Source organism: Mauremys reevesii, linkage group 3 (genome assembly GCF_016161935.1).
Source record: "Mauremys reevesii isolate NIE-2019 linkage group 3, ASM1616193v1, whole genome shotgun sequence".
In the NCBI taxonomy this organism is placed as follows: domain Eukaryota; kingdom Metazoa; phylum Chordata; order Testudines; family Geoemydidae; genus Mauremys; species Mauremys reevesii.
In genome coordinates this window covers 93,394,248-93,407,157 of record NC_052625.1, presented here as the reverse complement: position 1 = coordinate 93,407,157, position 12,910 = coordinate 93,394,248, and the positions used below count along the sequence as shown (strand labels likewise).

At 42.8% G+C, this 12,910-nt stretch overlaps 1 protein-coding gene across 6 annotated transcripts in view; it reads left to right on the top strand.

The window, feature by feature from the left end:
• Positions 1 to 841: 841 nt before the first annotated feature.
• LOC120400663 (palmitoyltransferase ZDHHC14) overlaps positions 842 to 12,910 on the top strand; it is a 326,414-nt gene continuing 314,345 nt past the window's right edge. For 3 of the 6 annotated variants that reach the window (XM_039529551.1, XM_039529549.1, XM_039529550.1), the window contains exon 1: positions 970 to 2,943. In XM_039529551.1, the coding sequence (XP_039385485.1) occupies positions 2,693 to 2,943 (251 nt within the window). In that variant the 5' untranslated portion in view covers positions 970 to 2,692. Of the gene's footprint in view, positions 2,944 to 12,910 lie in introns of all 6 variants that reach the window. The other 3 variants (XM_039529553.1, XM_039529554.1, XM_039529552.1) reach the window with 3 other exon arrangements.

Below are 12,910 nucleotides of genomic sequence, written 5' to 3'. Positions count from 1 at the left end.
AGCAAGTCTTCAGGACCAGACTTCTAAGAGAAACTGCTGAGCTTCAGTTCATTTGCAAATTTGACACCATCAGTTTAGGATTAAACAAAGACTGTGAATGGCTTGCCAACTACAAAACCAGTTTCTCCTCCCTTGGTTTTCACACCTCAACTGCTAGAACAGGGTCTCATCCTCCCTGATTGATCTAACCTTGTTATCTCTAGCTTGCTTCTTGCTTGCTTATATTTACCTGCCCCTGGAAATTTCCACTCTTGCATCCGACGAAGAAGTGGGCATTCACCCACGAAAGCTCATGCTGTAAAACATCTGTTAGTCTATAAGGTGCCACAGGATTCTTTGCTGCTTTCAAGGATAGGAAGTAACTAATCCCTAAGGTGGGAAAGTGCAAGGAAAGAGGACAGAGTCATTAGCTGTTTTTACATGCGTGTATAGTGCCTAGCACAATGGGCCTTCAACTGTATTTGGGTCCTCTGTGCGTTATCCTAATACAAAGATTAAATAACAATAGCAACAGGCCAAGTAAATGGGGGGGGGGGCGGGGGTGGAACCAGGAAGATGGGGCAGAGTTCAACTGGGACTCAGAATGTGATTGGTGATTAGAGGGGGGACAGGAGGCATGTCTGGGTGGGAAGATGCCATTAAGGCTCAGGAGGATAGAAGACTTTTATTGTTATAAAAGTTACAAACCAGGAGAGGTAATTGTATTCTCTCCCCAGCACCCACTTCAGAACACACGGCGGCTCACGCCCACACGCCACAAGCGAGCAGCACGGCATGCTGGGAGTTGTAGTCCTTCTGCCTGCCCCGCCCCCGCTTCCCTCCCCGTGTCGGGCGGCGCGGAGGGGAGGGGGCGGGACTACAGCTCCCAGCGGACCGGGGCCCTTCCCTTCAGCGCAGGCCGGGCATTGGCGGCGGGCTCCTTCCTCTCTCGGGTTTCTGCGGCTGATTGGGCCTTGCGGCTGGCAGCCGGCAGAGGGGGCGGCTGCTGCTGCCTGGGGCTGGCTGGAGACGCTGCCGGGCGTCGGTGTTACGGAGCGCGCCGGGGGCCGCAGACGGAGCCAGCGGGACCTGCCGGACTAAGGCGGGGAGCGCAGGGCCCCATCCCGGGGGTGCAGCTGGTGCCTAGCGAGGAGCGAGCAGCTGGGCGAGCCCTGCCCCGGCTCGAGGGCAGCAGCGGGGGCCGGGCTCCCTCTCTCCGCCCCAGGGGGGCGTGCGCGGCTGGGGAGGGGTTTGGTGTCCCCTGGGCACCGGCAGCCGTCGTGACCCCCCGCCGAAGATGAAGAGGTGGCTGCTGCCGCTGCTGGGTCTGGCTGCCGGGGCCAAGCCCGGCTAAGGGCAGAGCCGGGGGAAGGGAGCGGAGCGGCCCCCGCGCTGCGCCGTGCGCAGGGCTCCTCTCACCTGGGCTTGGCAAGGAGCCGCGGCAGCTGCGGGGCGTCGTTCGCTGGGCGGCGTGAGCCCGATCCCGCCCCTGTGCGCGGAGGTGTCAGGATGCGGGGTGGGACCCGGCAGCCCCTCAGCCCCGCTGCGGGAAGCAGCCCGTGTCCCCACAGCGTCTGACTGAGCCGTTTCTGCCTCAGAGGCGGTGTCGGGGAAAGGAGACTCCGTGTGGAGAAGACGATGGGGCGGAAGAGTCCTGGGCGGAGAGACACATGCTACACGCAGTGAGCCCTCTTTTGGGGGGTGGCAGAAAACCGGCCGCCACGCGGGATCGAGCCCGAGCAACGGCACGAGGCGAGGAAACGGTACGTACCTGTTGTCTAGAAGGACTTGGGTTTGACAACCGCCACCCACACACCTCCAGACGCTGACACCGCCCACTGCCCAAAACGAGGGGTGAGGAGGAGGAGAAATTTCTCTTTTTATGCGTGTATGAAAAGGATGAAGACTGGCTTCAACGGTGTCCATTTCTGCCAAGGACAGGCACTGACTCTGCTTTCTCTCTGCTCGAACATTTTTTAGTTTTATGGAGGGGGGGAAATAGAAAATAATAAACATTCACTTCCTCAGATCAACGATAAAAATTCACCTCCCCAGACGAACAAGAAGAAACAGCAGCAAAGCAGCCACTTTGCATTGAATCAGGCGGAAGAAATCCCTCTACAGTGTGTTTCTCCAAAGCTGGAGTTGCAGCTGGGTTTGTGTGTGCTTGCCTTGTGTGCTGTCTCTTTGAGGAGAAGGGGAGGATTTTCTCTTAGGAATATACATTTTTCTTTTTGTGGTAAAACCTGCTGCCTGAAGGAGTATTATAACAAATCTCTCTGAATGGTAGAGACTCAACTGGTGAACCTCTTTTTACCCAAAATGTTGATTCCCAGAGAAATCTGAGGGTGTGCTCTTTTGAGGAAAGAACCACCACTCCATTAAAGATGAACACTTTTTAAGTTTTGTGGACAACCAGTCTATTTTGTAATTCTTTTCTGGTTCTTGTTTTGTGATAAATTGCTCTTATAACCATAAAAGACTATTTTAAATCAGTTGGTAATTTTGGTGGGGAGGGAAGGAATACCTCCCAAGCATTTATAGTATGACAGCCTTGGCTTCTCAAGAGTTAATCAGGGCTTGTGTGATACATTTACTACCATTCTGGTAACAAACTTGCCTTTTTTTTTTTTTTTAAATTGAGGCTAGTGGGGAGGATTATCTTGTCAGAATATCTTTGTTTTGGGGGTGTTTCCCTCATTACACTCCCTTGATGACTCCTGGAGGTGGTAGTGGGCCCATGAAAGACTGTGAATACAGTCAGATCAGCACACACAGCAGCTCATCTCCCATGGAGTCTCCCCATAAGAAAAAGAAAGCAGCTCCCAAGAGAAAATGGGAGGTTTTCCCTGGAAGAAACAAATTCTTTTGCAATGGAAGGATCATGATGGCCCGGCAGACTGGAGTCTTCTACCTGACTCTGGTTCTCATCTTGGTCACCAGTGGACTCTTCTTTGCATTTGAGTAAGTGATGTTAAAGCCTTTGTTCCCTCCTACCCTCTTACTGCATGTATTAAATTTCCTGAAGAAAACTAGATACAGTACAGTTGAATTCATCCAGGTGTCACTGAGGACATTTGAATGAATTGAGATGATATAGGTTTGTATAATTGATAGAAAATTCAATGTGATAGACATAAAGGACACAACCCTGTTTTTGTTAAAGAACGTTCTTGCTAACTGGGGTTAGATAATCAATGTTGTACAGTAGTTGCTTTCATAACGTAATTATTCTGGTGTTTTTGTATATGGTAATAAGAATGCATAATAGCAGGAGTTAGGATGTGGAGGAGCTGATGTAGGTGCTTGTCTATCTGTTAATTTCTCAAGAATCAGAATTGACAGATGCAAAAATGCCATCCACCTTCTCAGAGTTGAGCACAGAAAGGTAACCTTCCTTTCACTGGACTATTTAGGATTACTTTTTTTTAACTCTTGTGAAGTTAGCTGTAATAAGTGTTAGACTATCTGTCCTCTGTGTTTAAAAGGTCCAAATGATGTTTGTGTATGTAGAGCCACCTATGTTTCAGTGACAATTTCAGATGTTGTTCAGCATTCTATCAACATCTAGCTGGTTACATTTTCTTCTTCTGTGTCAGTGTCTGAGGGAGCTCCATCTGTGATTTACAATATCTTGTTTTACTAAGATTTTTGATAACTGCCTTCACATCAGTTTTTAGAGCCTAATTCTCCATTGCAATGATGTAATGTGTATGCTATATGCAGGGCAACATGCGAAATATCAAATCAGAAGGTACTAAATTTTCTACTGTTTGCAGTGGTGAAATTGACTGTGCAAGATGCAGGACCAGTGGAGAATTGCACACTTGGCCTGGTCTACACACACTTTTTATACCAATTTTACTATTTCAATTAGGGATGTGATTCTTTTCTTACTGGAATAATTAAATCAGTATAACCCCCTTAAAGTGAACACAGTTATATCAGTATAACTTATTTTTCTACATTTCTAGGAATAAGCTACATCATTATAAGTTATACTGATTTTAATTACACACCTGGGAGTTGTGCTGCTTAGTTGTACTAGTTTCAAACCAATATTGGTGCAAAAACTGTGTGTAGATGAATTTTTAGTCTGTGGTAACAAATCTCTTCCAGAAATGGGCACAGGCTTCTGGCCTTCTAGCTCTATAAGAACCATTTCCTTGTATGTAAACTTAGCTGTTGTTTCTAAAAATCATATTCTAAAGCTTGTAAAGTGGTCCAGTCATACGGTGCATATTGATGCTTACCGTCTTCAGGAAGCTAAGTAGTGGCATTAATAGTCTCTGAATTGGACCAGCTAAATGCAGAAATCCTAATTTATTGGTAGCATTTAGGAAGATAAGTTCAGCAGGCAATCAGAACTCTGAAAGTTTTTGTTTATTTTTAAATATGTCACCTGGAATACATTGAAGATACTGCTTTCCAGAGGGAACTGCTTTCTGTAAATCTTATTGTAGACTCTGTGACACTTGTTGAACCTCTGTGACTAGTTGAGCTAACATGGTCAGTGATGGTAATCTGTCCACCAGTGATAGTTATTACATAGGAAGAGGAAACATATTTTAAGCAGATATTATGAATGTCTCCTTTCAATAAATTTGACTAGTAACTGACTTTGTTGAAGATGTCAGTGGATATATCTGGACTGCCAGGGAAAAAAGCCATGGCAGTGAGTCCTGGAGCCTGGGTCAACTGAGGCGGGCTCACAGGGCTTGCACCATAGGGCTAAGAATAGACATTCCCAGTTGGGCTGGAGCCCAGGCTTTGCTATCTGGTGAGGGTGGAGAGACCCAAACCCCGGGCTCCAGCTTGAGTGAGAATGTCTATGCTGATGTTTTTATCCCTCTAATGTGAGTGTGGTAGTTGACCCGAGCTCTGAGGCTTGCTGTTGTGTGGTGTCTTTTTTTTTTTTTTTGGCAGTCTAGATGTAGCTAATTAGGCCCACATGGGCAGATTCTTGAGTCTTGGTGGTGCCTCACTGAGTGTGTCTATACTGCATTGTGAACCTGGGTCAGTGGGACTCGGCTTGTGGACTCCTTTTTTCTAAGCCCGTGCTTGGGTGTCCACACTGTATTGTAAACCTGGGCTTGCTGTTGCTGGTCCTGGGTGTCTCAGCCATGCTGATATGTCCATACTCAGACCTTTTGGACTCAGGTCCATGGCTTGAGCTGGGTTTACCCATCCTCGTACCAGGGTCCTAGGACTGGGTCCTGAGTACTTGATGACCTGAGTCAGGCTAATTTATGTGTGGATGGAAGGGAGCACATGGGCTCAAACCTGAGTCAGAGCCCGGAGCTTAGTGTGAAGTGTAGACATACTCACTGACTTCAGTAGGACTTGCATGCACATACCGATCCCACAAAAAGCAGCTTGGAAGTTCAGGGTCCAAGTTGTTACATTTTAAATTGAAATACTTTAAAGTAAATTATAGATGATGGCTTGACAGGGGAAGTTGTAACTTTCACTTAAAACAATTCGACCCTCCAAGGAAATATTTTGTGTTGAGATATTCTGCTTGATTGCACAATTGAAAACAGTTAAGTTAGGACCAGCTGCTAGCTTTTCATCAGGATCCTGAATTGATATTAGAAATCCAGTAAAGTTATTTAAATTGTATCTCTGAGCCCAGGTGCTATGTGAGTGTTACTGCATGTAAACTGCACTGAAGATTAAATTTAAAATTATCTAAACTTCATCTAGTTATTTAAGTGCTAATGCTACTGGAAATGTTGAAACTAGAAAATAACTTCATGACTTTTGTGGCTGCATAATATCTCTGTGTGCACATACTGTTACTGAGTAATTCTTGCACTCTTTTCCCCTTCAAATTGAATGCTTAACAAATTGTGAACAAAATGTAGTTACATGAATTTAAGAAACTACTTGTTTCAAGAGGAGAGCTGCAAAAATGTTCTCCCTAATAAATGTTACTATTGTGTGGTGGATTTTGTTCTTATGCAAAAAAATGCATGCAGTGTAATTGTCAGTGACCATCTGAAGCGTCATTTAATATCAGCTCATGTAGCTAATTGCTTGGTGTATTTGTGGGATATTTGGGCTATACAAGGAAGAGGATATTTTAGAAAGTGAATCCCTATTGAAAAGTGTTGTTTTGGAATAACAACAGTTTCTAAATTGAGGGTCATTTTTTCTCGCTTGGACTTGCTGCAAGTGGTTATCCTTTCCTTTTAAGAAATACTTGTTGCTTATATGTTACTTGAGAAAAGCATTAATTGTTAAGAGCACAAACTAAAAATAACTTTAGCCAAATCAGTTTCCCAAAGACACTAATAATTTTAGTGTGTATACACAAACAGGTTATGCCGATGGAAATATAGCAGTTTAGGAACAGGATTTATATTATCCCTTCTGTGTGCATGAATCATAGTAGTGTTAATAGGAATTGTATACAGAGTTGGGTACATGCATCTGAACAAAGTTTAGGAAGGGAACTATTACTTGCCAGTCTTAAAATTGCTTTTTCTTTTTGCTACAGGAAGAAGGAAGATAACTTTGCTCTCAAACTGAAAGATTGGGGCTAATTGTTTAAATTGTTCAACTGCTATACCCCAGTTGAAGGGAAACGGGGGTGGGTGAGGGGGAGAAGAGGTTTTTTGTAGTTTTGGTAGCTTATTTCTGGGAACCTATATCACTTTAATGTGGATATTTGTCCCTCATCCCCTTGACTTCATACGTTCCTTTTCATGTGCCATGGTATCCGATTCCTTTTTCTTTCCTCCTCATTTTGTACATACTACCCCCATTATCTGGAACAGGCTTTCTTTCCAATGATTCTCTTTTGCTCCCTTTCCAAAAGCGCAATATATTTTCTGACATTCTCTAAAACAATTTTTTTTCATCTTGACTGTTATAGTTTGCTTTCATTGCTGTCCAACTATCTTTCTGACCTGCTTCCCTGTCATGCTTTTCCCTCTCTCATTTGCCCTTGCATCCTGTTTTCATCTCTTATTCACTTCCATCGCTGTTTTGCTCCAATGACGTCTCTTCTTTCCCTCATTTCACTTTCCTCTCTTCAATAGGCCCAAATGTATGCACACACAAATTGTAAACAGATTTAATTTTTAAGCAACTAAAATACTTACAGAAAACCACAAACTAAAAAACCTCAAGGAGCACACATAACAAACTGAAGTAGACATGTGGTGGTCTTATGTAAGCTGCCTTTTCCCTGCCCTTCTCTTTTGGCTAGAACATGATACTGTGTGCAACCTTGGGTCCCAATCCTGGAAGTGGTTGTATGCAGATAGATGTTTGTGTCCATGCAAATTCCTATTGTTTTCAGGAGATTCATGCAGGTTGAAGGATTTGCCTGCATGGGCCCCAATCTTGAAAACTGCTCCTAGTTTGTAAATTCTTTGGGGCCCAAAGAATGTTGGCCCAGACTTTCAAAAATGACAAGAGACAAGTGATATTGGGTGCAGAGCTTGACACTTTAAAGGTGTCTGGTTTTCAGAAGATGGTGCTCAATATCTTCAAGTGGCAAGGTGGGCACCCAGAATTGCTTGTTCTTTTTATTTCGCTGTAAAACCTTATGCAGGTATTGATTCAAGTGGTTGGTTCCTGAGCCTCCAGTCTTTCCTATGCTTACTCATTCTTTCTGATAAATGGACTTTGCACGCTTTATTTTCCCCTTTGCTCTACTACATCTATATGTATTTGTAAAATTAATCAGTGCTCATGTAAAGGTATTGGCTTGACAGTCCTGGAAAATGAAGTAGCCTATTCTCAGAATAGATAAAACCTGAGCAACATTAATGCAAACTTTCCTATGCTGTCTTGCTGATGCAGTAAAAGGGGTTGCACATCTCTAACTAAATTGGTGTATCATTGCAACTTATTAGTGCAGTTTAACACCTGTTGGCTTGAATTAATTACATGTACACATCCAGGGAAGAATAAACATATCAACTTTGTACATGCACTTGTTCAGTCGCAGGAGAGTAGGATATGCAATTCAACCTCCATCACATTAGCAAACAGCATCTTTGTTTTAAACTTATGCGCACGTTAAGCCTTGTCTAAACATGTTCAACAAATGTAATTTGAGCTAAAATATAGTGTTTGTATCAATCTAATTAAACCAGTTTATATGTCATTGTGGGCACACTTCAATTTGGAAAACGGTTATAAGTTGATTTTGTGTGTCCACATGGGTTGTACTGGTTTAACTAGTTTGATATAAAACACAAATTTTCACTTAAATGGATGCAACTTGTATGTGTTGACAAGCCCGTCTCCTAATTGGTATAGTAGCAGTTGGTGACCTGTTCTGTGCCTTCTTACTCTGAGCACCACGGTGATTAGAGAACTTTTCCTGATTTATGCCTTTTTGTATAGAATTTAGAGATCGTACAGTGGAAGTCGTAGTAAACACACTATACTGAAGCGATATGACTTTGCCACATACTGCAGCAAAGCCTTGACGAATCAACACTCGTGTTAGCAAGCTACGTGATTTCAATGTGTAATCAACCATTGCTTTAGTTTTGTGACAATGATGTTTTATGCTATTCAGGGAGATAGCGTAGCAATCAGTGACTTGATATAGGATTATCTGATAACTTTAGCCTTCTCTATCTCTCCTTTTTTTTTTTTAAGATGAATAACTTGCTTACATTTTTAATTCCCAGGCAGTCCATGCACAAAAATGTAGTAGTTTTATGCCTATTTGATTAGATACATTAGCATACTAGCTGTAATATAGGACAAAATATTAACCTTTGCAGAGCCTAAGGCCTGGTCTACTAGTCCCACAGTGCACCACTCTGTTGGCCGCCTGACAGCAGTCCTGAGCTTGATTCTCTGGCCAGCCACAGGAAAATGACCCGAATTTTTTTTAATCCCAGACTAGAAAGAGGTCCCCCAGCATGGACTGACCGGAAGTCCAGGATCTCCTTCGAAGGTCTCTAAAGCATGAAAGAAGAAAGATACAGCAGCGATGCGATGCAGTGCTGCGTGAAAGTGAAAGGACCAAGACAAGGGTATCAAAAAAGCAGAAAGCGGGCGGGCGGCTCCCCCAGCCCCAGACATGCCGCTTTCGAGGCACTGGCACTGCATGCCATTGGGTCTGCCACCCAGTGCCCCACCAGTGGTGGTGGACTCCGAGGAGACGGAATAGTGTGCAGACAGTACCCCCTCCCTGTTCGCCCGGGGGAAGGAAGAAGGTCTTTAGAGAGGAGCGCGCAGGCGACCGAACCCCCCCCCCCTTCCTCCTGACAGCCAGCCATCTCAGGAATCAGGGAAGGATCAAGGTAAGTGCTACAAACACAAAACATTTATTTTTATTTTTTAAACATTTATATAAATAAAAAAAAAAATATAATATATTTAAATTTAAAAATAAAACAACAGCAGGTCTACACAAAACAGCAATGGGCAATAGTCCTCTGGGGATATTTCAAAAGCTCAAAAGAGAGAGAGCTGGAAAAGCCTCAAGCAGGTTTTTCTTGAGAGGTGCTTGGGCCGCCATGCCATCCTCAGGTAGAGGGGGACCACGCGCCTCATAGCATGGCAGCGTGGGGGTCCTGGTCTGTGCAGGCTTATCCTTCAACATCCGCTCTCTCTGTGTGCGCCTGTGACGCCGTGATGTCAGTGAGGAAGTGCAGTAAGTAGGTGAAATTAGTGTACTTACCACTATTATGCTGGTAGACTTTTACTTTTGCATAAGAGAATGAGATATTCTTTTCGCTGATGTCGAGCCGAGTCAGTAAAGGTCCGCCATCTCCTTGAGGACGTCCGAACACACCACCACCATTCTGCACTTGCTCAGCCGGTAGTGTTTTGTCCTTTTTCAGTGTCCAAGGCGCCTGTATAGGGCTTCATGAGCCAGGTAGGCAGGGTAGCGTAGGTCGTCCGGCGGGATCACCACATCATCTCTGCACATCCCCAACCCATTTTTTGTGGTCCTGGAAGAAAGTGCCTGCCTGGACGCCTCAGAACAGAGAGACCCTAAGTTTCATTTTCAGAAATGACTTAGGCTCTTAAGAAGACATGAAGAGCTCTGTGTAGCTTGAAATTTTGTGTCTCACCAACTTCAGTTGGTCCAATCAAAGGTATTACCTCACCCATCTTGCCTTTGAGGCTCCTAAATTACTTTTGAAACTGAGACTTAGGAGCTTGTGTCATGTAGGCCTTGCGTCACTGAGAAAAGCAATGCCTAGCTACCTTTACAAATCTGTGCCTTTGTCTTTTTATTGGTGTTTTAGCACACTTCTAGTGTTGATTGATATAAATTCCAGATTTTTTTAAGGGAGGTGCACTGAAAAATTCATAAAAATTAAAGTTTAATTGATCTAGTTAGCAGTGTTAGCTTCAAATCACAAATTGACTATAAAACTACCTCTATTATACATACGTTTATTTAATTGAAGATGGAAAACACATCAAGGGTTAGAATAACCTTAAATGATTACTTTATTGGAAGGTATCAGAGGGATAGCTGTGTTAGTCTGGATCTGTAAAAGCAGCAAAGAGTTCTGTGACACCTTATAGACCAATGGTCCCCAACCTTTTTCGTCTGGCAGATGCCAGACGAAAGGCTGTGGCGGCCGTCGAGCATCTGCCGAAATGCCGCTGAAATTCGGCGGTGACACCTCTGGATGGCGCCGCTTGTCGGCGGCAAGCAGCGTCATCCAGAGGCATCACCGCCGAAATGCCACTGAATTTCGGCGGCTGCTCAGCCAATGGCCAGGACGCGGGCGCATTTAGAGGCACCGCATTGGGGGACCCCTGTTATAGACTAACAAACGTATTGGAGCATGAGCTTTCGTGGGTGAGTATTCACCCACGAAAGTTCATGCTCCAATACGTTTATTAGTCTATAAGGTGCCACAGAAATCTTTGCCGCTTTTATTGGAAGAGTATCATAGTGTACAGGCTACTTTGACTAATCTATTGCGGCAGCAATGTGCATTCTCTCCTTTTCTGGAATTTAAACAACTGCTTCTTGTCTTCTCCAAATACATGATCTAAAGATATTAAAGTGACAATATGGTCAAAAATCAAGTGTTAGGAAAAAGATGTCAAATATTTGTAGGAGCAGTCAAATAAGTGTTTAAAACATATATTCTTATCCCTCTATGGAATACGCCAACAACCTGATGTGGCTAATATAATATTACAATATGATTCTTTCAGTGATGCATTTCATAGTTCTGAACTGTTAACTGGAACTCCCACTGATGGAAATATGAAGAATTATTTTTAAATAACATGACAAAATCAGATGTCCCTTCCCCCATCCCACAGGAGCAATGGTGCAGCAGTAATATTATCAATTACATCAATCTTAGTATTAATGACTGTGTCAAAATCACTAAAGCACATCTTATTCAGCAAATGTTACCTGTGCTGAGTTTAATTGTTAAGGCTGGTAATAACATACTGAATATAGCACTTCTCATCCTAAAGGTACCAACAGGTATTTTAGAGTAAGCATTAGGATACACAAATTGAAGAAATTATTTCACTGACCCATGTGAAATGTAATAGCTGCTTGTAGGGGTAATTATGAATGTAGAAGAATTAGCTTAGGATAACAATATATTTGTTTTATAGCTTGTGGCTAGTAAGGAAAAGGCCCCAATCAGCAAATAAAAGAAGGTAGTGAGAATAATAATTAGTATTACTTATTATTTGTAGTGTGGGGAAGGATGGTTCAAAAAGTAACTAATAAAATGAAGTGCTGTAGTAAAAAGACACAGAAACTGGCTTAAAAGGAACAAGCACAATCCTTCCTACTGTTGTGCTGGTAAGCAAGGTGGAGTGAGGAGATAGGGAGGAAAGGCCTTGGGAAGAAAGGAGATTGTAAATCTTATCTGGATTAAGACTGGAAATAAGGGTGAATTTTCTCCAAATCAGTTTTTAGCTAAAGTCAGTAATTGGCAGTGACATCACTTCTTTGTTAAAGGATATAAAAAAGTAAACTCTTCAAACATTCATTGCTAATACCTGCCTGACCACCTTGGAGCCAACCTATATGGTTCTAAGCACCCCTGGGTTTAGCCTGTTTGTAAGTATCTTGATCATATGCTTATAAATGTGTTTTTGTTGTTGGATGTAGTAAATTGCTAAATATTTAGGCATTTTTAGAGCAATTGTATAAATTCCAAAGGCCAAATGGTTTTAATAAAGGAGTTAATAGTTAAATTAATGTCATGGAAATACCCTGTGTAAATAATAATTCCAGCACTGCATTAATAATGCATAGCAACATAATCAAATGCTATGATGGTACTGGAGGGGCGCTCAGAACTCCTTGTTAAACTTCTTCCATCAAACTGAAGGTAGAGTAAAAGTAATATCCCTGCCTGTGATGGAATTCACTTTTCTACATTCTGCTTAAAGCATCCATGTCGGAGAGAACTTATCCCTGGGATTTATTTAAAAAACAAAACAAAACCTTTCTGAACTACACTTTCTGTACTTAGACTATGCCAGATTGCAACACGTATTAGATATTTTCCTTGTGGATGATACCCATCTACTGACATACCCAACAATGTCTTCATCTTCTTTACCATCCCCACTTCAGATTATTCAAGTTGAAAAATGGTAACTATCAATGAGTTCTGTATATTTTTGAGGCAGTAAATGTACTTAATGTAAGTTTTCTTTTTGGGGGACTTTCCTCTTTCCTTGATTATGAGAGAGTGGGTAAATGAATACATTTGTTCCCTTCATTTCTGAAAGCGTGCATCCTAGAGATTATTATGGGCTAAATGGAACTTTTTTTTGTTCTAGCCCCTTCTTTAAAATATAGACAGCACTTTGCTGACTAGATGTACGCTCATAAGCTTTTGGGTCATTTCTTGGGTGCATTATGAGATATAAGGCCAAATATCTTAATTTACCCTAAAAGTTCACAAGTAGCCTACTCATGCAGTCTGGCATGGAATTTGTGACT